This window comes from Drosophila yakuba, chromosome X, assembly GCF_016746365.2.
Source record: "Drosophila yakuba strain Tai18E2 chromosome X, Prin_Dyak_Tai18E2_2.1, whole genome shotgun sequence".
NCBI lineage: Eukaryota > Metazoa > Arthropoda > Insecta > Diptera > Drosophilidae > Drosophila > Drosophila yakuba.
In genome coordinates, this window is record NC_052526.2 from 14,186,648 (window position 1) to 14,209,796 (window position 23,149).

Genomic DNA, 23,149 nt, shown 5'->3' on the forward strand with positions numbered 1-23,149 from the left:
TTTTGCCTTTCAGCGCAGCGGACGTAGAAACGTAAATGTATTTACAAAAAAGAAGAAACCCCCTTAAACAATAAGCTGCAATAAGTAAACATCAGCAAAAAAAAGAGAAAAGTAAAGACTCCAAAACAAAGCAAGCAAAGCCGTTGATGAACCAAAAATAATTCAGTAGGTATGCCAAATATTTTTTTTTACAAGTGTATTTGTGTTTAATTAATTTGTGATAATTAATACCATAATCCAATACAAAAATTGCAAGTGCCGCCAGTAAAAAAAAGAAACAGAGATTCGCAAAAAGAAAAAGAGAGAGTGCGCTGCAAAGCCAACAAAAAAAGAAACAGTGAGTGCCAAAAAAATAACAGAAAAATAACAGGGAAAGCAGCAACAACACATAAAGCAAAACTAAAACAACAAAAAGCTCAAACAACGTGGTAAAACAGCAAATGTTGTAGGAATATTTTTAGTGCTGCCCATCGTATGTGTGTGTGCGGTGTGCGTGTGTGTTTGTGTGTCACCAAATGTGCGTGTGTGTCCCCCGCTATGTTGTTGTTGCTGCTGCTGCTTCTGTTATTTCCACTTCTTTTCACGCCCCCCGCTTGGAAAACGGGAAAATTGGAAACTGGAAGCAAGCGAAATTATCAATGATCCCTCAAAACAAAAAAGGATAGGGGCGTTTCTACTGAAAAAAAGGGGCGGGGCACCCGCATGAAAAATTAAAATAATCCAAACCACAATCGCTAGTTACACACAATATTTTTCAAACTACTGCACACACAGAAGGAAAACAAATTCAATTTGATATTATTTTTAGACCGAATAGATGAATTGAAATGTCAAAACGATGCTTTTAAAAATGTCACTGCAATTTTTGATAAACTTTCCATTTCTAATTGGAATGTTCAGAAATTGAAAATAATGTAAACTCTAGTTAAGCCGCAAATTTTGAGTCTTTGAGATCGTCTCTATCAATCATTTTCAAATTAAATCGTCGCCACCTGTTGGCCTTTTATATAAGCACACTCGCACACACACACTCGTGCAAGGAACGCATATCAATCAAAATCTGGGTTATTTTCCCCTCTTCGACTTCAATTCTAATGCAAATCCCATGCCGAATGTTTGAGACCCTTTTACCTAAGCCCATTCTACCCCGAAAAGTGAATGTTTGCGCTTTACAATTTACACCAGCTACTGGTGGACCTAACTATGATGAACTAAAAGTTCAATTTTGTAAGATCTCGTGTACAGAGCTTTTGGAATCACTGATTTAAGATTTGTATATAAATTAGAAGTATTTAGTGTTATCTGTTTGTTATTTGAATAAAACGTTTTTTTTGTGGCTTTAATGATTTTCCACTGTAATCCACTTTGGTTTGTTGTCACTTTTTTCTCGGTTTCGCGTTGGCCTGTTACCCTTACATGCACACACAAATCTACACACGAGCGTGGTGTGTGTGTGTGTGTGGAGAGGGGGTTGGGGTAATGGGTGGGTAGGGGAGGGGGTGTGCGTCGCCGCTGCGTCAGCAAGAAAATGTTCTGGCAGAGAAACGAGGCGCAGAATATCGACAACGCTTTGTCGTTGATTATGCCCTGTATTTGATGGCCCATGTGGGTATATTAGGCAGATAACGCCATGTTCACTTGTAATTTGCATACATCAAATGCAAATACAAAGATGTTCAAGTATTCACAACGATTGGTAGTCGTTTACATAATATGCTAGCACGAATTTGGAAGTTTTAGCAGTTACAAAGTGAGGATGATGATGATGATCGCGATTGGTTTCTATGCAGGGTATGCTTCGTTTGATTGACAATACGCGTTACTGGTTTTATTTTGGCGTCGTTGTTGTTATTGCTCTTGCATATTTCATGTGTGAGTTAGCGATCGTGTGATTTGTTGCTGCTCCTCGCTCTCCTCTTCTGCCCTCTCTCTCTCCCTGCCATTCACTCACTCACTCAGTCACTCACTCTCTTTCTCTCTCCCTGCCTGCCTGCCTGCTGCTCTCCCTGTCTCGCTGCCTTTCTCTATCTGACCGAGACGCTAATTTGTTGTTGCTAGTGGTGCTATATAGCATATATAGCATATAGCGTCGTGTCTTGATAAAGCGACCTCGCCATTGCCTGCCTTCTTTTTTTCCATTTTCATTTTCAATTTTTTTTTTCTTTTTTTCCTGATAGTTAACCGTCTTCTATAGTTTGTAAAATTCAGTTGTATATCATCGATAGAGAGAAGTGACGAAACACTCCGCTAGCACTTATGCAGATTGCGAAGATCACGTGGAAATAGTAGCTTTAAGTTTGGATTTAGGGTTCATAGGCACACGCTGTGCTAATTGCAGGGCGATTATGCAACGAGCATTCAAGAAAATCCAATGAATACTTCAGACTTTCAAAGCTCTTGGCGTTGTGTGTATTGTTTATTGTTTCTCCTACCGATTGTTGTAGTTTTTCTTTTTTGGTTTTTTGTTTTTGGTTGCGTGTATGCGTGTAGCGGTAATTTCCGACTTAAAAACCAATTGGAAATTGAAATTCCTTGACGCTGGGCGGGATTAAAAACTAATTGAATATCGGCCGTAACATTTCCGACGTTTCGGGGGCGGCAAGTGGGTGGTTTTTGTGGGTGGTTGTCGTCGGCACGCAAGACGCGCACCACCCAAAAACAACAATAAAGCCAAAAAAAACAAAAAACTCGTGCTGCCATAGTGGCTCCTTCTCTTTTGATTTCACCTCGTGTATTTTTGTTCTTCTCATGTATGTAACTTCATTCCAGTTTTTAATGATAATTAGGGCAAAGGTATTAAAAAAAAATTGTATTTGTTCCTCGTTTAACAATTTAAATAGGCTTTTCAAAATAATAAACATTTCTTGTTGGTGTGACAACCACATACAAATTCTTAGTTCTTGTAGAACTTTTGTATGAAATGCTTTTGTAAAGTGTATTTGCACTAAATTAATATAACTAAGAGATTTGAATAAGATGATATATTTGAGCTGCTTGCGAGCTGTGCACCTGACCGCTGCTGTAAAGGCGTGTGGTGTGCTTTTTTTGAGAACCTCAGCATAGAAGGCAAACTGAGGCTGAGGCGTTTCTGTTTGTTGATTACATAAAAAATGAAAATAATTATGTACGTACAGTGCGTGTGTGTGTGTGTGGGAGAGTGTGTGCTGGTGTGTTCAACTAAAACGCACACACGTGCCACGAGAGCTGTGCCAACACACTCACAACCAAGTTGCTAGCGCGATAAGATATAGCGACTATTAAAAAACAACAACTAAGCGGCGGCAATAGTGCGCAAAATGCAAACAAAAAATAAACTAAAACACAAAAAAAAACACTTAAAAGTAGCAACAGGAGACGACAACTTTGTTGTTTCGTCGTCGTTTGTTATACAACAGCCAAGGCGGAGAAAATAGAGCAAACGCATCTGCATCCAAATTAGAATTGGAATTCGAATTGCAATTACAATCGGATTTAAAATAGATGCAGCGGAAATAGCAGGTCAAAAGCACGTTAGCAACACGTTAATTTATATAAATGTATCAATGGTTATTATTAACAAGGATTTGCGGGAAACTAGCAGATTTCAAGAAAATATATGGAGGTCGAGCAAATAATTTTATAAGTCAAGTTCCTAAAGCAATCACTAGTGGCATATTTTTAGGATGAATAATGCCTTATTATGCGAACTACAATTAAGACTCATAATTGGTTTTTAGATTTCACTTTGCAGCGATATACATGCATACATACATCATATATTTCTCGTTTTCATTTTCAACTCGAGGGAGCATACATATTTTCCATTTGTAATTGTTTAGAATACACCTGTTTCCCACTCTCCGCCCATTCAGACTTATATGGAATGTTTTCCCAGCTGTTAGCACATGGTTCACATGTTCGTTTTTCACTCAATGCTGAGCAAATGCAGTATGCAAATTAATATGTATAGGAGAAAATAATACAACTTTAATAATTGTTAGCCAACAGTACGAATACGTAATGCCAACGGCTCCAACTTGCTCCTATTTCCATTCAATTATCAATCCATCTATTTAACCAAATGTTTAACGAAAAAATAACGTGGCTTCGTTCGTACTCTATATTAGTTTTCTTTTTTTTTTTATTTCTTATTGTATGTATTTTTTCTGCTCGCCAACTCTTCAACATCAACGAATGTGCTAATTAGTGGGAAACGTTTAACGTACGAGTCTGTGTCAATTGGTTTAAGTTGGTTGATTGAAGGGCATCCCACTGTGCCTGTGCCTGTGCATGTGCCTGATGCCCACTGTACGAGCGTGCCAAACAAACAAACAAACGAGCGCAGTGTTTGTCAAAAGTTTTCATCCCATTGCTAACCATTTGCCAGCACGCACTGATCGCTTACAGTGAGCACTCGCTTGAAACGCAACGATGCTGGGTCGAGTGGATTTGAAAATGCCAAATAATGACGTTGATAGTTTGCTGATACACAGCATTCACTTGAAAAGGGGCCGTGTGCCGTGTTATGGAGTGCTTACTGTAGTTTGCGATGCTTAGAAATGTGGATTTCAATCAATTTTCGACCATTTGCTGATATATACATATGTATGTATGTGTTATACATGGCTGGCGACACTTTGGTGGACTGCGTGAAATGCATTTGTGGCATTCAGATTCAGATTTTAGTTAGTGGACAAGTATGCTCCCTTATTTAGCCACATCACGTATACGCCACCGATGCACAACGTTCTCGCTGTTATCAGCAATTGCTGGTTTTTCTTCTATTTATTTTTTTTTTTTTTTATGTTTTTTGTATTTTGCTTTTTTATGTGAGAACGTTTTCGCCCGCTGCCCACAAAAGGGTAAACAACTTTTGCTCTGTCAACACTGAACACACTCATTATTCATTATTATTTTTGCCTCCTTTTGTTTTGTTGTATGCACACATATTGCTTTTCATTTTATTATTATATTTGTGCTTTTTTTTTTTTTTGTTGTGCTCTTTTTTTCGCGAGGGAAATGTGCGCTTTGGCTATATTTAGTTGTATTAATTGCGGTTGACCCAATTTGTTGTTCTTGCAAAGGCGACGCCTTGTGTAATTGCTTCGAGCAAAAACAAAGAATAAAAAAAAAAAGAAGCAAATTATAGAAAACTAGTAAAAATAAACTCAACTAAACAGCAGACGGTGAAATGCAGATGTGCACGAGGAAAAGCCAAAAAGAACACATGATGGGTTTATTTTGGTTGAGCGACGACGACGAAATCAATTGAAATTGAAATTTTTCGTCGACCAAAAAAAAGTCGAGTAAAATCGAGCTGAATAAAATCGAAATTGTCAGTCGAAAAGGTAGCGTTCGTAATTCGTCGTCTCAGATGATCGAGGTTGTTTTATTTTTTTTTTTGTTTTCTTGATGTATTTGTTGCTGTATTTTTGTGGGGATTATCGGGGACTGTAAGTTGGCCTGGCAACAGCGAAAAAGACCTATGTATGCAAATGCCAAAGCGACAAAACAGCAAACAAAATGTACTAGCAACATGCCTGCATAAATGTATGTACATAGATGTAAAGACATTGCAAATACTTTCGATACTGCACCACTTAAATCGAACTATTATTAAAAATAAAATAAAGCTTATATTAACCAATGTTTTGAATAGGATATCAAAAATTTAGCACTTAAATTAAAGTAAAAGAAATATTTATATTCATATTTTATTCAAAAATGTAGAAATGGCATCACTACGTATGTGCGATATATTGCATAAAAAAAGTTTATGCAGTTCTCTTAACGTTTGTTATATTATAACTATTAGTAAGGAGTTTACAAAGTACCGATTAAGTAGCCAGTAAAATAACCGCAATTGTGTGCAGATTTGTAGATACATAGATGCATGCACACACATATGTATGTATGTACATCTATTTATTGTACATCTGAATACATACTTGGCTTACGTGCATACATTTATATTTAGTTCTTTCTTTTGTTGTCTCTCCTGCTGCAGTTTTCACCGTCTTCTGTTGCCCATTCCTTTGGTTTCTTTTTAGCTTTTTGTGTGTGTCCGTCTTTTTTTGGCGTGCCCAAAAAGCCGGCAAACTTCATTTGTATTTACGCTCTTTTCTTCTTCTGGCGCTTAATGCTCTTTGAAAAACGCTCGCGCTCTGTGATTTTCTCTTTTCTTCTTCTTCTTGTTTTTGGCTTTGTTTTTTTTTTCCTGGCGTTTTCATTTTCAATTTCGTTGTTGTGCGTGCGCCGTGGAATGGGGAAAAAGTTGTATAAATTTATTTATATTTTCAACAAATATAGGATGATACATAAGCGGTCGTCGTTGTTCAATTTTCCGCTGCTATTGCTAAAATTAAATATGGTTAAACGGCAACGAAACTAAAAACAACTCAAACAAAGCGCGTACACTGAGCGAAACTTGCTTATATTGTTCAGTCATATGAAAGCATGTAAAGAGTTTAGAACGCGTTCTATGGAGAATTTATATGCAAACAAAGCGCAAATAAAAAGATTTTCTAATAGATTTCATACCAAAATTGGTTAACATTTCTTAAAATGTATTTCTTTCAGTGTGCTGCTGCATTCGATATGTTGTTGGTATTGGAATATTTGCGTTTGCTTAATTTATTTAGTGTGTGTGCGTTTGTGTTTCGGCTTCTTGTATTTCCTGCTTTATCGCTCACCTCTTTGGCTCTCTTCTCCCCCTCCTCCCACACCCTCTTCTCGCCCAGTTTTTGTCGCACGTGTCGCTTTAGATTGTGTGTTTTTTTTTTTGTTTTTAATTTGGCAAGCGGATAAATCGCTGGCGTTATATTAATTAATTTAATTATGCGTTTAAGCAACTATTGAGCTAGTTTTTTTTTTTTTTTTGAAAATAAACAAATGTTTGCGGTGTTTTTTGAGTCTTTTAATTATGACGGTAGTTTAAGTTGCTAATGTACATGTGTGTACTTCTAATGAGCTTATTTTCATAATTGAACAAAACATGGGCAGTTATTTAAAAACGCTATGACTTTTCATAAAAGCATTCGATTTCTCTTATTGTATAAATTTGAAGAAAATTATGACATCTTTTTTGATTGTTACGTATAATATTTTTAAACTCGTGATTTGGTTATTGGTCACTTAGGTCATCAAATTTGTTTGGTAAATTGAAAATAAAATTAGTTATTTAGTCAGAAGTAATGACGTATTTTGTTGAGCACACATTTAGCTGTTGCCATTTTGTTTATTTATAAATATTTAGAGAATTGTCATAAAAATACAGACTTTCTGAGTCACTTTGGCCAACCAAAGAGCGCAGCGAAGAGAAGTTTGAGAGCGGGCCAATTGAAGTAAGAGCGATAAAGAGTTATTTTTCAAGCCTAGCCCAAACAGCTGTTTGTTGTGCCTTGTTTTTGATTTTGCCTGTGGCTTTTGTTGTTGCCACGAGATCCTTGCCAAAAGTTGTTTATGTTAAGGAGAAGCAAAGAGGGGGAGAAGGAGAAAGCGGCAAGGGCTGTTTGCAGACAGAAAGAGACGGATAGCCAGCTGGCCTCCATAAGCCTCAAATTTAAGTATTTGTTTTTGTTGTCAAAGTATAGTTTTATTTCGCATTTATTTGTCGCATTTGTATTTGTTTCTGCTCACTTCAATAAATGGCAATGTCATGCGCGAACGCACAACACACTCGCAAATATATAGAGAGGTGTACAGTAGGCACTCGAAAATGGGCAATAGAAATCGATATTGTATTAGAAGTACGTGGACTTATTAGAAGTTTGTCTAAATTGGAACTACAGTGTGATTAAATTGCGCAAATATGAATTGAAATCTACTGGTTAACAATTGAGTTATTATCCACTTATATTCACTTTAAAGTTATATATTTTACTGTACCTACTCACTAGCTTGTTTACGACGCTTTGACTTTGCTTTGGCTTTTATTTATTTTTATTTATTTTCGCTTTGCCGGCTCTCTCTCTCTCTCCCTCTCTCGTTTCTTTGCTCTCGTACACAATGAAAGCTTTGTGTGATTTTTGCCAGAGAGAGAGAGAGAGCGTGTGGGTGTGGTGGTGTGTGTGTGTGCTGGGGAGTGTGGCTGGTGGGGGTCGGTTTTTCAATTGCTGTTGCCGCCGCTTCGCTTCATTCGTTTGCCTGCTCGCGTGCTTTACGGTTCGAGATTAACGAGAAAATCTTGTAAAAACCTTTAAACAAAAAAATCACCTACTGGTTTCATAAACAAATTTTGCGAACAAAATATATAGAGGCACATTAAATGGAGAAGCCGAAACCTTCAACAATTTCCTAAACATTTAAGCATTTTATTTTTTTTGCGTGCAATAAAACGACAACGAAGCTGCGAGAACGCCTTGTATGGAGGTATGTGATACTGAATCAACAAAAATTAAATATAAATACATTATAAAAGAAATCAAAATATTTAAAAGCGGGCCATAAAAATAAAATAAATATAACAAAAAAGTGTGTGTGTGTTGTTGGTTGGTGTTTGTGTGTGAGTAAAACAAAAATAATAATAAGAAATACGAATGGCAAACAAAAAGAGAGAGAGAACGAGTGTGAAAGAGAGACGGAGGATCGCAGATTACAATTTGAATTTTAAATTGGTTTTTTCCAATCAAATGTACAACTTGACATTTTGTCATCGATTCCCCATTTGAGCTATTTCGTTTATTTTGCGTAATGCCCAATTTTCTATACATTCTCCGATTTCATAATCATGCCTTAAACTTAGCCACTAAATGTATAAAAATAACAACAACTAAAATAAAAAAAAAATGCCCACGAAACGAAAACCACGTTGAAATTTCATTTATATCCCACTCTTTCTCCGGCTGCCCTTTCTCTTTGGCACTCTCTTGTGGTTCTCTTTTGCCTTTAAAGCAGTTAAAACTGCTTTTCCACAGTCAAAGCTCCATAATTGAACCAAAAAGGCTATTTTTAAAGTATAGAAAATGTATTACGCTTAACTAAAGATTACTGCACTTTTCCGAAATTGATAGTAATATTAAAACTCATGAGTAATTTGTTTTGGAGCCAGATTTTTTGTAAAGAGTACACTCCAGACTAGGTAACACTAAAAAAAGAAGATATGCTCTTATCGTCCCCACTCTGTCTCTCTTTTACGCTTTCTCGCACACACACGTGCAATGACATTTGTTTTTGTTTTTTTTTTGTTTTATGAAAACGACGCGAATAAGCTAACAATAAATAGACAACAACAAAAGCGATCAACAGCAATTATAAACGCCAAAAGCGCTTTTCTAGCGGCCTTGTTGCGTTTTTCAGTTTATACAAAAACCAAAAACAAATACAATACAGACGTGTATATAGAAAAACTTAGCCAAATTTGTACAGATTTGTTGCTTTTTTATTTATATTTATTCCAAGCACTCGACTGTATTGTTTCAATATTTTTTTTCAAGAATTTTGTGTTTGCCTAGTTTTTATAGGTATTAGATGGGTATTTAGGATGGTATTTATAGATTGTGGATTTGCATAAAATATAATACAAATCGGCATACTTGCGCAGAGTTTCAAAGTTTTACTTTTCATGCACTATATTTGATGCACCCTTTTAGTTTTTCAATGAGTTTCCCTTACGAATTCATATTTTTCATAACTCATACGCCCTGTTGTCGGTGTTTTATTATTCTTTTCGTTGATTTGACCCAGGCGTATACGTAATGTGCAAGGCAAAGCGTAAGAAAGAGGGAGAGCGAGAGAGCGCGTGAGAGAGTGACTTACACACACACACACATACGCACACTTACCGACACCAGTGCAGAGTCACAGACATGGCGGCCACAACGTCAGGCATTACGTATACGCCGCGTGGTTGTCGCCATCGCATTTCTTATTTTCTTTCCATTTTATTTATTCTGATATTTTTTCTTCTTTTGTTGTTGTTGCTGTTGCTGGCATCGTCTATCGAGAAAATTCTGAAAAATTCTACGATATTGATGATAAAAGTAAACCGTCTTGTTTTTAAGCGCATTTGAACGAAGTGTCGACCTTAAAATTGGTGGGAAAACAAAAATACAACATATTAATTTTAAAGCGTTTCATATTATAAGTGCTTATGATACTTGCAGTTTATGCGAATAACTAACAAGCAAGTTATACAATTTCTTGAATACTGGAGTTTTAAATTCTTATCGCTGTTGGAAAACCCAAACGCAACCGAAAAAATCGAAATCGCAAGCATATTTTATAAACATTTTCCTCTACGTAATTGTTTAAAAAACATTTTTGATTCACCTTTGTTCTCTGTTATTTGAATGAATTTCTGAAATTTTTGTTTATATTTCATCAAATGAGAGAAAGAGAAAGAGAGGCAACGCAAATATCACAAAGAAAGAGAGAGAGAGAAGTTCTCTCAAAAAATGCTGCTGCTGCTTTTCCTTTTTCGCCGTTCCTCGCTTTTATTACACTTTCTGTTGTTGTTGTTATTGTCATTTAGCTTTTTGCCTTCTACGAGTAGTATGCTATCTTGTTGATGGCCGGAAGTATGCAAAAGCTTTTTCTCTTTCTCGCTCTTTGTTACGTGAAATGTTTTGAAAGCTGTAGCCATAATTTTACCTATTTGCCTATTGTATATTTTATTTAAGACAAATCAAAATAATTAAACACAAATGAAACACAAACACAAAGCATTGTAAATCAAGGCAATTGCCATTACATTTTATTCAACGATAATTGTAAATGTACATAAAGTGGAAAATGCCGGCAACTCATTCTCTTTGTGCCATCTGACAAACGTACATATTTATATTTTAATATATGCATCATTATTATTATTTTTTGTGTTATCTCACGCTCTTCTTTTTCGTATTACTTTTATTAAAAGAGGAAACAACTCATTAAACATTTTTCCATAGATTTTTCCCCATTTTCCCCACTGGCATTTCAATTGGGCGACAATTTTCACAGCAACAGCAAAAAAAACAAAACATGCTGGCTCTCGATTATTTGTTTGTTTGTGTGTATTATTATTGAACCAGTCGCACGCTGATTATTCCACGAGGTTTAACCATTTTTCAACCGTATGCAGGGTATCAATTGGAGTAAACGTAAACGGTTTATATAGTCGGAAAAGTGGGTTAGGAAAGTTGAGCGGAAAAACGCTGATCTTTCGTTAAAATCTAAGAGGGGTGATAATGTAATTGAATCATTGCATAGAAATTTGGATTATGAATTCTTGAATATATGTATTCATATTCATATTTTCGTAGTATTTCTTTCTAATTTAATGGGTATCAACGAGTTGGGACTCGCTATCAAGTCGTGGCTTAACTCCACTTGCTAGTGGTTTTATTCGCTGCTAAGTGGCTCCCTTACGATTATTTTTTTGACACGCTCATAAGCATCCGTGTGCCGCATTTGTGCACACTTTGCTACACATATATCATATATCTGGATGAATCATCCTCCATCATCATCATCATCATCATCATCATCATCACCGTAATCATCGTCATCATCATCATGTTCTCCTCAGTAGCTTCATGGCGTTTCATTAGCGTGGCTGCTTCTATACTATTTTCTATTCCTTTTTTTTTTTTTGTATTTTGGCTTTTGTTTTTTAGCAAGCAGTTTGCCCAGGTACAGTTACCACTGATTATTTTGTTTTTGGCTTTTGCTGTTAATTGGCTGGCAGAAGAAAAGACCTAAATGCAAGACTTGCACTCTCTCCTGTTCTCTTTCTTTCCGTTTCCTATTTTTTTTGTTTTTGTCGGTGGGTGGATGAATTTGGGGGGTTTTTCAGTTGACATTTAAAACGGCTCCATGCTGGAGAAAGGTCTTCAGGTCACAGCCTAAAAGCTAAAAAGGCAGCGAGAGAGCCATTTCGTTGACGGTGACGTTGACGTTTCTAGAACACAGTACTAATCTCGCAACTTTTACAGTGCACGCTCTAAAATATAAAAGAACAAGGCAAGTTACAAGCGATTTCGGAGTAAATTTAGTTTGTTCTGTTACAAACTGAGTCCCAAAGTAATCAAATTAAAATACAAATTCATAAACGAGTTTTGCCTGTTCGCGTTAGGAAAGTTCCACTGTAATAACAAACCGTAGCTGCGGCTCAAAATCAAATGCGTAGCTTTCTCTCTTTTTTGTTCTCTTTCGAACACAACAATAAAGCTGAGATAAACAAATTCCAACTGAGAGCAGCGGAAAAGAGAGCCTTTCACCGGGCAGAGAGAACAAGAGAGAGAGAGGAAACATATGTATCGGCATTTTGCGATGGAGTTTTTCCAGTGTTGCATTGGCCAAAAACTGCTGTTGCTTCTCTTATTCTTATTGTTCTTGTTCATTGTTGTTGTCGCCATGCGGCCATATTTGCTAATTAATTATGTCAAAGGCAATAACGCACCACCTCCACCTCCGTTTCTCTTCTTTTCTAATCTCAAACACGCTGTTTTGCTCTCGCTCTATGTGTTGCCGCTCTCTTGCGACGCTGCAAAATAAAATATTCGTAAGCGTCTTGTTATTATTTTGTTGTTGCTCAAAAAAGAAAATACAAAACAATACAAAAAAGACAAAATAAAAAGTTGCCAAGACAACGAGTAGACTTTCGAAAAAAGAAAACAAAAATTGCGTCGTTTTTGCTACAATAAACGAATTCCAGACTATGCACAGTAACAAATATTTAAGCAGATTGACAGGAAATGATTAAAGTTAGATTAAAATGACTCTTATTTAATCAATTTCATAATTGATTTAAAACAAATGTGTATTACTGTGGCATTAAAGCATTTTTTCTGTAACTGATGAACGTATCTTCTCGAACACAAATTCCAAGCATTTGTTTTCCGTGTACAAAAATAAATACATTCCAGGCTGTACTATTTGTTTGGGCGGTCAGTGTAATGACGGCAACGTTGACTGCGCTGTCGGCGTTGGAGGTCAGCGGAGCTTTGTATTTATTGTTTTTGTTGGCCGTGCGTTTCGTTCTCGTCGCGTTTGTTGTGTTTTTCGCATTTACGGTTACGGTTTTGTTGTGGCGCGCACTTTTCTGCCTCTCCTCGTTCTCGTTCTCTTTCCCTCCCCCTTCCCCTCGTTGTCTCTTTGCCTTCCCTCTTGGCATACGTTTTGCACATGCAAAACAATGGGTAATAATCAGGTAGGTTAGCGCAAGAAGAAGAAAAAGGAAATACAGTGTGCACTCGAACAAACAAACTTCGATATGATTAAGAAATCAAATATAACACTTTGATAGGCTATCGCAAGTTTTCGCAATTACCGGAAGTATCACAAGTTGATACGTTCGTTTTAACGCGGTCCCACTGTATTAGCTAGTAAAAGTAAATTTGCTTCTTGGACATTTCTATTGTCGAGTTTTCGTTAGTTTCCGTAGTTATTCTAGCAGTGCCTGCCCCAAATGAAAATCAATAAATAATAATACACTTTGTTGGCTGCCCCACTCCCCCTTACCGCTCGCCCCCTCTCTGTTTAACCAACTATTCGCCCTCTCATTCGCACATTCTGTTTGCGATGCCCAACGGCAAATATATGTTGCCCCTCGGGCAAAATGAATATTTAAGTTAATTGCCTTTGATGTAATAGCATGTGATGAGCAACTGACTGAATGGATGAATAAATGATGTACACATTACTCGATTACTTTGGCTATCGATCGATCATGGATCCTAGAATTATTAAAAAAAACATTTTTTAACCTCTGAACCTTGAAAATGAAATCTTTGGGAATATAATAAACATATTTTCACCGGTGGCAAATTAAATATTCGATTACTTTCGTTTTGATTGGTCATCGATCATTGATCTTTGGACTCTCATTGATTCCAATTCGAATCACTGGGAACTTTAAGCTGAAGAAAATAAGTGGAAACTATAAGGGAATATACGCCCGCATACAGAAATACTGATAAGATAATCTCCACACAAATTTAGAAAAAGAGGGGGCTACGAGAACAGAGAGAGACAGGTTGAATATTTGAGAAAGAGAGCAGGTGAAGTGCCAACCCCGTTGGCGTCATAAAAATGCCACAAAAAGCAAACACGCGTAAATTAGAAGTAACAACAAAAAAGAATAAAAAATGTCTTCGATTGCGTAAATTTTAGGAAAGGCATTATTATTATTATTATAGAACGGGTGCCCCGGGAAAATACCCAGTAAAGTATGCAATAAAAAATGGCGAAGGACGTTCAATAACAATAAAAACAAACTGATAAATAATTACATATCTCGTCACCAATCGCACTTCACGAAAAGTCAATTTGATGACCGTACAAAGTGCAGTGAATTGATAATTTCATCAAACAATCATTAGATCATCAGCGTGTTGGGCTAAAAATATAAACTTGGCTTTAAATAGCCGGATAACCTAAAAGGAATTTCATACCTAATGATGAGGCAATCAACTGAGATGTTTTAGCCACTCATAATGCTCGATGATCGCATTCTAAAATGTCTGAATGTAATTGATGTCATACCAACGGGTTACGACGAACCCAATATCACAATCGTTTCTTGTACCAATGCAATAATTATTACCATATGCGATATCTTTTTGTGTTGTAAGTGCAGATTATAATTACGATTTTTGGATTGGCTAACCTAAAGTTAAACTGGGCGAATTGCAAACTCTGACTCAGAGAAATGACCAAGCCTCTGCGTCTAAAATCTTTGCCCGATGATGTAATAAACAATAACTGTGGTTTCATAAATCATGCAAATTAAATTAGATGTTGCACAATGGCTTGAATTAGAAAGCAAATGGGTTAATAAATAGAACTTTGAACTAAAAATCTTCTGTTTACTTTTCACTTGCAGCATGTCCACAGATAATCCCACACAGTTGCTGACCACCCGTGATTTGAGCCAACTGCGTGGACATCTGCAATCCGGCACAGTAGCGGTGGCCTCCACGCCCACTCCTGTGGTGGCAGCAGCAACAGTGGCTGCCGCCCATGGATACCGCACCATTGCACAACCCCAACAACCCGCCAATAGCAGCAGCAGTAACAGTAGCAACAGCACCAGCACCACCAACACCACAGCAACATCTGCAACAGCAGCAGCAGCATCTGTAGCAGCAGCAGCAGCAGCATCAGCTCAACCACCTGTAATACCACCAGTTATATCCACAAGCAATAGCAACATGCCGGCAAGTGCCTCAAAATATGTATTTCTGCAACACAATCACAATGGTGGTTTTACGGCATACGACGGCTCTGCAACCACAACAGCGACGGGCAGCACCGGAACTGTGACTGCCACCGGTGGCAATATAGTGCTCCTGGCTGCCGCGCCACTGGATGCGAGTACCGGCGAGACTTTGGTCAATGTGCGAACAGCTGAAGATGATGGAGAGTTGCGCTCGCTGTCCTGGCTCAGCGATACCAATCTAATTAAGGGCATTGTGACCACAACAGCCGGACAGGCGGGAAAACGTGGTGCAACGGTGGCTATCAAGGCGACGGCCGGAGCAACAGGAACAGTAGCATCCGGTGCAACCAATGGCAATCTGTGTATAGTCAGCGATTTGATAGAGGAGCTACCCACTAATCTGAGCGAAACCAGTGAACAGGAGGCGGCCGGAGGAGCAGCAAGTGGGTCACCAGCAGCATCGACTGTGTACAGCACCACAACGGTGCACAAAGGAGCCAGTGGCACCACCACCGTGGTGGAGTACAAGGCCAGCAAAGCCAGTCAACAGCCGCAACAGCAGCAACAGCAGCAGCAGCAACAACAACAGACGACCTATTTGCCAACGCCGACAAGAACCACGATGGTGGGTCACGGCTATATGCCGGTGGTGGTGAGCAGTGCCAGCCAACCCATACTCTCGCCCGCCAAACAGCAGCTACCGCAACAGATCTATGTGACCAGCAATGGTAGTACAACAGCCAGCGGAGGAACCATCTACAAGGCAGCCAGCCAGGCACTTAGCTCGCCAACCACCAGCAGCAGCAGCAGTAGCAACACCACCACCCACCATCCGCACAAGAAGTATCTGCGCGAAAAGATGCACGTCCAGATGGATCATAGTAGTCACGTGGCCTCAACTGTTACGGTGGTCAGTTCGCCGGCCTCCTCGAACAATTCCTCGATTAGCAGCTCCAATACTGGCTCCGTATCCGGTTCGGGATCCTCGACAGCGGCTGTGAATGGTGGCAATAGTCCAGTGCCCAAGGCCAGTAGCTTTAGCACCGTATTCGAGGCGGTCAACTATGCCACATCGGCTGCCAACAACGGCAGCAGCAGCAGCAGCAGCAACAACAGCACACCCAACAGTCAAGCCATACTCCATGGCCAGGAGCCACCGGCTGTGGTAACCACAACGACTTTGATCAGTGCCGGATCCCTGCCGCCGGGCTATAGCTTCGTCAATCACGTGGCCAGCACGCCGCATGTGCTGTGAGTTCAGATCCCCGAATCTTTTGAAAAAACCAATAACTAACGCCTTCTCTTGCAGTTCCACACCAGCGCATGTTGCCTCACCGGAGACGCCACCCGGAGCGGCTTTGTTGCCAGGAACATATTATGCCACAAGCACCACATCAGCGGGCACAACCACAACAACTTTGCAGCCGCGTAGTCTGCAGTTATCCGTCTCGCCACCGCCGTCTAATTTGACGCCAACGAGTCAAGTGCACAATGGATCACTAGGAGGAGGAGGAGGCGGAGGAGCTAACCTGCGCAGTCCCAATAGTTATGCCAGCTACGACAACGAGGATTCGCTAAAGGAATTCGATCTGGTGGTCAGCTCACGCATGCACACAAGCACGCCGCAATATTCGGTGTCCAAAAATGGAGCCAACGGTTATGGTAGCGGCAACAGCAATGTGAATGGCGCCGGAGCTGGTAACAATACGCCGCAAAAGCAAAAACATCCCAATAACGTGCCATACGATCCGCTAGTGCATACCAATAACAAGCCGCCATATAGCTTTAGGTGACTATATATATATACACAAAAAATGAGATAATTGAGTTTATATTTAAATGTTATCAATCAATTGCAGTTCCTTGATCTTCATGGCCATTGAGGGTTCGAATGAGAAGGCACTGCCCGTTAAAGAGATCTATGCGTGGATTGTGCAGCACTTTCCGTACTTTAAGACGGCACCCAATGGCTGGAAAAATAGCGTGCGCCACAATCTCTCGCTAAACAAGAGCTTCGTCAAGGTGGAGAAGGCGCCCAACATGGGCAAGGGATCGTTGTGGCGTGTGGAGCCACAGCAGCGCCAGAATCTCATCCAGGCGCTGAATCGTTCGCCCTTCTTTCCCAACTCGGCGGTGGACAAGATCAGTCCCTCGCTTAAAAGTCCCAGTGGTGGATCCGCATACGATAGCCTCGATGGCGGCAGTATTGCGGTATCCTCGATTCAGCCAGTGGCTGCGGGTGCTGGAATTGCAGCTGCCGCAGCCGTGGCTCTGTCCACGCCCACCAAAAGCAACGGTCTGGTGCTGGCCAATGGTGCTAGTCAGGCGACAAACGCGGCCAGGCCGCATAGCCCCAATGGTGGTGGCAGTGGCAGTCATGCCCGCTTCGATCCCAAGCTGTTCCCCAATTTGTCCAAAGCTTTTCGGAATATACGCGATGATACAGTCGGTCAGCCGCTGTTGCAAGATGCCCTCGATGACGAACTGTCCGGCGATTATCACAATAATAATAACAATAACGGTGGCAGCAAGTACAATTTCGTGGGTTTGAATGGCAGCGGAGGTACTGGTTCCACCGCAAATGGAACATCCGATGGCATCAATTTCGCGCGATTGGCACGCGATTGCGGAGCGGACAGCATGGACGATGTGCATGCGGCGGCGGCGATGCTCTACCTCAAACACGGACCAAAGGCCTTTAGCGAGCCCTTCCAGAATGGGTAAATAATAAACATATACCTCTTCGACTCGATCCTAGTTATCTAAACATTTGTTATTCTCGCCCAACAGAAGTGCACCGGTGATAACGAGTTCGCCCAGCGAGGATCACACTTATTCGGCGGGTGGCAACAGCAATGCGGACAGTGGCTCCTCCACGCCACTGACCAATGGCAATGCCCTGGCCAGCGTGGCGCATGCCGTCGCTCAGGGTCAGAATAACCAAGGAGGAGCTGGATCCGATAGCAACTGCGCCAGCTCGGATGCTGCCTACGATAGCAGTGAGGAGAAGTGAGTTTTCACATAGCATTTGCTGTATGATTGATGTTTCTAACTAAGGGCTTTTGTAACATTATCTCATCAGTCACAACATCACACCCGAAGAGATGGCCGATCGGCAGCGACATCGCGACGGCGTGGACGCCCTACTCTCGCTATCCGGCTCCTCGATAGTGGAGTGCGGTTCGGTAGCCACCACGCATTATCACAGCAACGGCAGCAGCGGCAGCAGCCATGGATCCCCGCACAAGCGAGCCTCGAGTCACAGTTTGGAGGAGGAGCACCAGCAGCAGCACAGGGAACAGCAGCTGCAACAGCAGCAGCAGCAGCATCATCTTCAGCAGCAACATCACCACCAGCAATTTGGCAGCAATCAAGCCGTCTACACCAACGGCAGTGGCAGCAAGATGGCATTATTGAGCAGTGCTGCCGCCAATGTGGCACTTGCTCAACAGCAGCAGCAGCAGCAGATACACCAGGATCTGTACTCCTCGACGGCTGGACACAATGCCAGTATGTATCTGGGTGGACTGAACAATCACTGTCTGCCCGGTGGAGGCGGTGTAGGCTCGGTGGGCGTGGCGGCGGGCCTGTTGCCACAGCATTTGAGTGCTGCGACGGTGGCAAGTAAAAATAAGGTGAAACCACTGCGGGGATTACGCACCAAGTTTAAGCGAAAGTCCGCCTGGATGCGGTGAATATGGCGACAGGCTGGCGGCAAGTGGACCTAGTACAGCCATCCAAAGATCGCCATCCTAACCCCGCCCCTAATATACGCCCTCCCGCCCCTGCGATCTGTTGTTGTCTCTTTCTAAAGCAAAAATTGTTCAAATCACAGAGCATTTAGACTAAATTTCGTAATCTTAGAAAGCCCATATTTTCTGCTTTTTTTTTATTGCTCTACCTTTTACAATTTCTTGTTTGTTTCCGTTTTTGTTATACAAGTTTTTTTTTTGACTACCATTTTTTTTTTGATTATTATTTTTTAACTTTAGCCCTAATGTTTTAGGTTTTTTTTTTCTGTGACTTTACTGTGCCCCGCAATTGATTGTTGGCCATTTAATTATTACTTGATTAACTAATACTATATGATTTATAAGCCATCCTAGCTGCAATTTCTTACAACTCCTAGCTGTTAAGTGACTTCTTATATTTTAGCTTGTAATTTTAAATTGTGCAAATATTTTACAGACCAATCGCAAAACGAAATTAATTTTAATGGCAACCATTTGAAATCGAAACCAGAGTAATAATGGAAATGCATCTGGTTTTTTTTTAGGGCCCACAATTTGTTGTTAGTTTTTAATACATACAAAACTGTAGTTTATTTGTTTTAACTCGCGACACGAGGGACACAAACGAAGTGAACTTTTCCAGCGTATCAGTGACAAGGTTTATATCAAAGGAAAACAACACATAAAACACCAACAAATTGAGCTAAGTAGGAATGTAGCTAAGTAAAAGAAAACACGAAACGAAATAACGAAACAAAACAAAAAAAAATTGTAAAAAGAGCAAGAAAACGGAAAAAATGTAGAAAACAAACGCAACGTTTGTACAAAGAGCAACCAGAATTAAGATTCTTTTTTATTTCGGTTTTTGTGCCGCAAGAAAATGTTTTTCCTACACTTATAAGATCCAAAAAACAAAAAAAACACCCTACTTACATGATCTAAAAACAAGCGATATAAAAATATATACATATACATATAGAAGGAGCGTTATATATTAAAAACTTAAGATAAGCCAAGCAAGAAACCCACAAAGAAACACACATTTAGCGCCTTATATATTGAGTCCTTAGCTAAAACGAAAGAGAGATCTGTTGAATTGTTTGAACTGCTTTGTTATACGAATGCATGAGTACATATAATATATATATATATATACATATATATCTATGTATAGTTAAGACCCCTACCTATTTTGACCCGCCCAGTAATCCCCTCCCTCCCCTCACCCCCCACACGACACTCAAGCAAATGTTAAATCAAAGATATTTAGTTGTTAAGCCAGGGAGTTATTTGTAAGCTTCATTTAGATGGTTACGTAGTTGAAATGCTAAACATTTGTTAACAAGAATCAAACCGTAAGCTAGCCGATTTTAGTTGAATGAACCTCCTGCGAAAAATTCCCTACCCAGGTGTGTATATACAGAATGGATTTAGCTGTTGAAATGATGCTGCACATCTTTACATAGGCATATTGTGGAAACCAAGAAATACTTATTAACAATTAAATAAGCGAATGAAAGAACTTGACAAAGAACGCCCTAAGTGTATACACTTCATGTACCTTTTTAGCAAAAAAAAAAAAAGCAAACAAAACGCAAAAGCAAAGATCGCATTAAAATTATATACATACTATATTTAAACTACCAATTACGAAACTAAACTAAATGTTGATGTCAAAGAGAAACCAATTTGCTAGTTGTTACAAACCAGAAAAGAAACGAAAACAAAAACAAACAAAAAAAAAAAAACAGAAAAACCGAAAAACAATGTTAAAACTATTTTGTTTCCTCAAACACTTACTATTAAGATTTAGATTACGATTATGGTTTTTGTTTTTTTCTTTAGTTCTATTGCGTAAGAATATTGCCTTGATGCATATTTTTGGGGAAAGGAATGTGACTAAAATACCAGAAGCGAGAGCAACAAAATAATTGTATACCTAGCTTTAACTTAAGGTCCTAAAAAACAAGCAAGAAGATAAAAAAAAACCAAAACCAAAATACACACCTTTTTCATAGAAACCTACGCACGACACACAGTGAAAGACAATCGCCGCCCGTGTTGTTGTCGTTGTCGTTGTCGCTTAAGTTTAAAGTTTAAACAAATTCTATGTAGCTATAGTAATATATATATAAACTACACACTCACACACACACACACACACACACACACACACACAGCAATAGCAAAGTACATATACGACAAATATTGTTATGCAACCTTAAGCTTTAGCGGTGATAAGGTGGAGAAAACTATCTGCCCGATCCCACAGCTTCTATATCCCATATCCCATATACACCTTATATCTCCCAAAAACAAAAACAAACAAAAAAACAATCGATGAGCTAAGCAGTTTTGTTACCGTGTTTTTCTTCTATTTTAATTATTATATTGCATCATTATTATTATTATTATTATTACCGTATATATTCATGGTATATATACTTACATATATGATTATACAACTTTTTTTGCGTACCAAATACACACCAATCAAAATGTGAAATACTTTCTTTACCAACTATGTGTTTTATTTCGTTTTAATTTGATCCTACATTATTTTATCATTTTGTGGGTTTTTATATTATCGACTTAATTTCTATTTTACTATTCGACAGAGATGTGAATATAGCTTGTAATAGTTGTACATAAATGAGTATATAGGGTTTATATAGAGAGATCGGATTCTGTTGAACTATATTAAGTGCCTGCCTCCTCCCAAGATGATGTTGAAAATAAAAGAAAATAATAATAAATTAAATTTAAAACCCTGGGCCAAATCCAGAGTAGAGCTTTGATTAGACGACGCACTGTTGCTAATTTTCATAGATTCGTTTGTTGAAATGTTAGCTTGAAGCTAAAAGAACTCGATCCTTAAGCCCCGCCTTGCTTTAGCCTGAAAAAAATATAACATACAACGATAGGACACTCACAAAACACACACAATGTACAGACTACAGGGTATCCAAAACATCTCGAACTCGACAAACCGAAGGGATTAAGATACATTTGCCCACATGCAGATACCTACAGATACATACAGATACATAAAGATACATACGTGTATATCTCTCTGATGAATAGGATGATCAATCTGTTTGCCCTCCAAGGTTTCAACTAGCGCCTGTTTTTATGTCTTTAACACCTCTGTACCAAACCAAGCAAAAAAAAAAAAAGAAATCTAATTCAAAATATATATAAACACATATACAAAAGCAAAGTAAATCAATTAAGATACTTAAGAAATACCAAGCAAAATTTAAGCAAATCAAACATAAATTCTATTTATATATATACATGTGTACATATGTTTGTACATACATATGTATGAAAGCAGAGAAGCAAAGAAAACAAAAAAAAAAATGTTTAGAATGAAAATGTTACCCTGTATTTTTTTAGACATAACATTTTTCTACTTTTTGGACGATGTAAAACTCAAAGACAAACAACAAAAACGGAACAAAAAAAAATTCCAAGAAAAGATTGTAAAAAATGTATGCATATGAAAGGTAAAATGTATCATTTCAATTTGTTGCTAATTTATAGAAAACACACGGAACAAGACGAGCAAACCAAGTGCGAAATGCAAAATGCGAAACCGATTTGGGACTGATCTTTGGGCCTGTATCTTTGTGTATAAGCGAATTGTGTATGAACATACAATAAATAAATTACTCTCCACCTATCTGTTGATATCGAGCAAAACCGTCTGGCTGTTTTATTTTTGGCAATATTTTATTTCATTGATCTATAATATCTACTTTTCAGAGTTGGTAAAAAACTTTTGTTTCAATTATAAATGCCTTCGATTTTAATATATTTGTATTCATGAACATTTCAATGGATCCTTTAACAACAGTCAATAAAAGTAAAACAATTTGTGTTAAATTCGTTTTATATTATTTATAAAACCGTTATTTTGTAAGCTTTTTTACTTTTACCAAGCTCACCAACTCAAGCGAATACACCAACCCACGTAGCGGAGACACCTTCCCCATCTAGCGAGTGCTCACACCCAGGCGGAAAGCGCCATCTATGCGGCTCAAAATAGTTTTGTAGCAAGCAGCTTTCATTTGAAACACAACCGCCTAAATTCAAACAAAAGTTAAAATAAAACTTGTATTTTAGTTACGTTCGCTTTCCCAAAATGAAATATAACGTTCGTATTGGAATACAGTAGATTCGTCTTTATTGAATTTGATTTTTCTGTTCAGTTTTACATGCTATATAAACTAGTTTATTAATCATATTATTATTATTTATATTCGCATTATCTCGTGTTTCTCATTTCTCGCCT

At 38.7% G+C, this 23,149-nt stretch overlaps 1 protein-coding gene across 3 annotated transcripts; it reads left to right on the plus strand.

The window, feature by feature from the left end:
- LOC6525414 lies at window positions 1-21,369 on the plus strand. Of its 3 annotated transcripts, none has more exons than XM_039377430.2 (6): window positions 1-169; window positions 14,786-16,372; window positions 16,431-16,910; window positions 16,981-17,841; window positions 17,912-18,130; window positions 18,204-21,369. In XM_039377430.2, exons 2-6 carry the CDS (start codon window positions 14,787-14,789, stop codon window positions 18,814-18,816), a joined length of 3,759 nt encoding a protein of 1,252 aa, XP_039233364.1. In that variant the 5' UTR covers window positions 1-169; window position 14,786; the 3' UTR covers window positions 18,817-21,369. The 3 variants fall into 3 exon arrangements, with proteins under 3 accessions (XP_039233364.1, XP_039233365.1, XP_039233363.1); XM_039377431.2 differs by having other exon boundaries at window positions 1-165; XM_039377429.2 differs by lacking the exon at window positions 1-169 and adding an exon at window positions 8,064-8,349.
- The last annotated feature ends 1,780 nt before the right edge of the window (window positions 21,370-23,149 follow it).

What these genes read in the sequence shown, in the direction of transcription:
- LOC6525414 (XM_039377430.2), top strand. Translation starts at nt 14,787, where the DNA reads ATGTCCACAGATAATCCCACACAGTTGCTGACCACCCGTGATTTGAGC. An exon ending in GCCAGCACGCCGCATGTGCT is followed by an intron (nt 16,373 to 16,430) that starts GTGAGTTCAGAT and finishes CTTCTCTTGCAG; the next exon opens with TTCCACACCAGCGCATGTTG. An exon ending in AAGCCGCCATATAGCTTTAG is followed by an intron (nt 16,911 to 16,980) that starts GTGACTATATAT and finishes AATCAATTGCAG; the next exon opens with TTCCTTGATCTTCATGGCCA.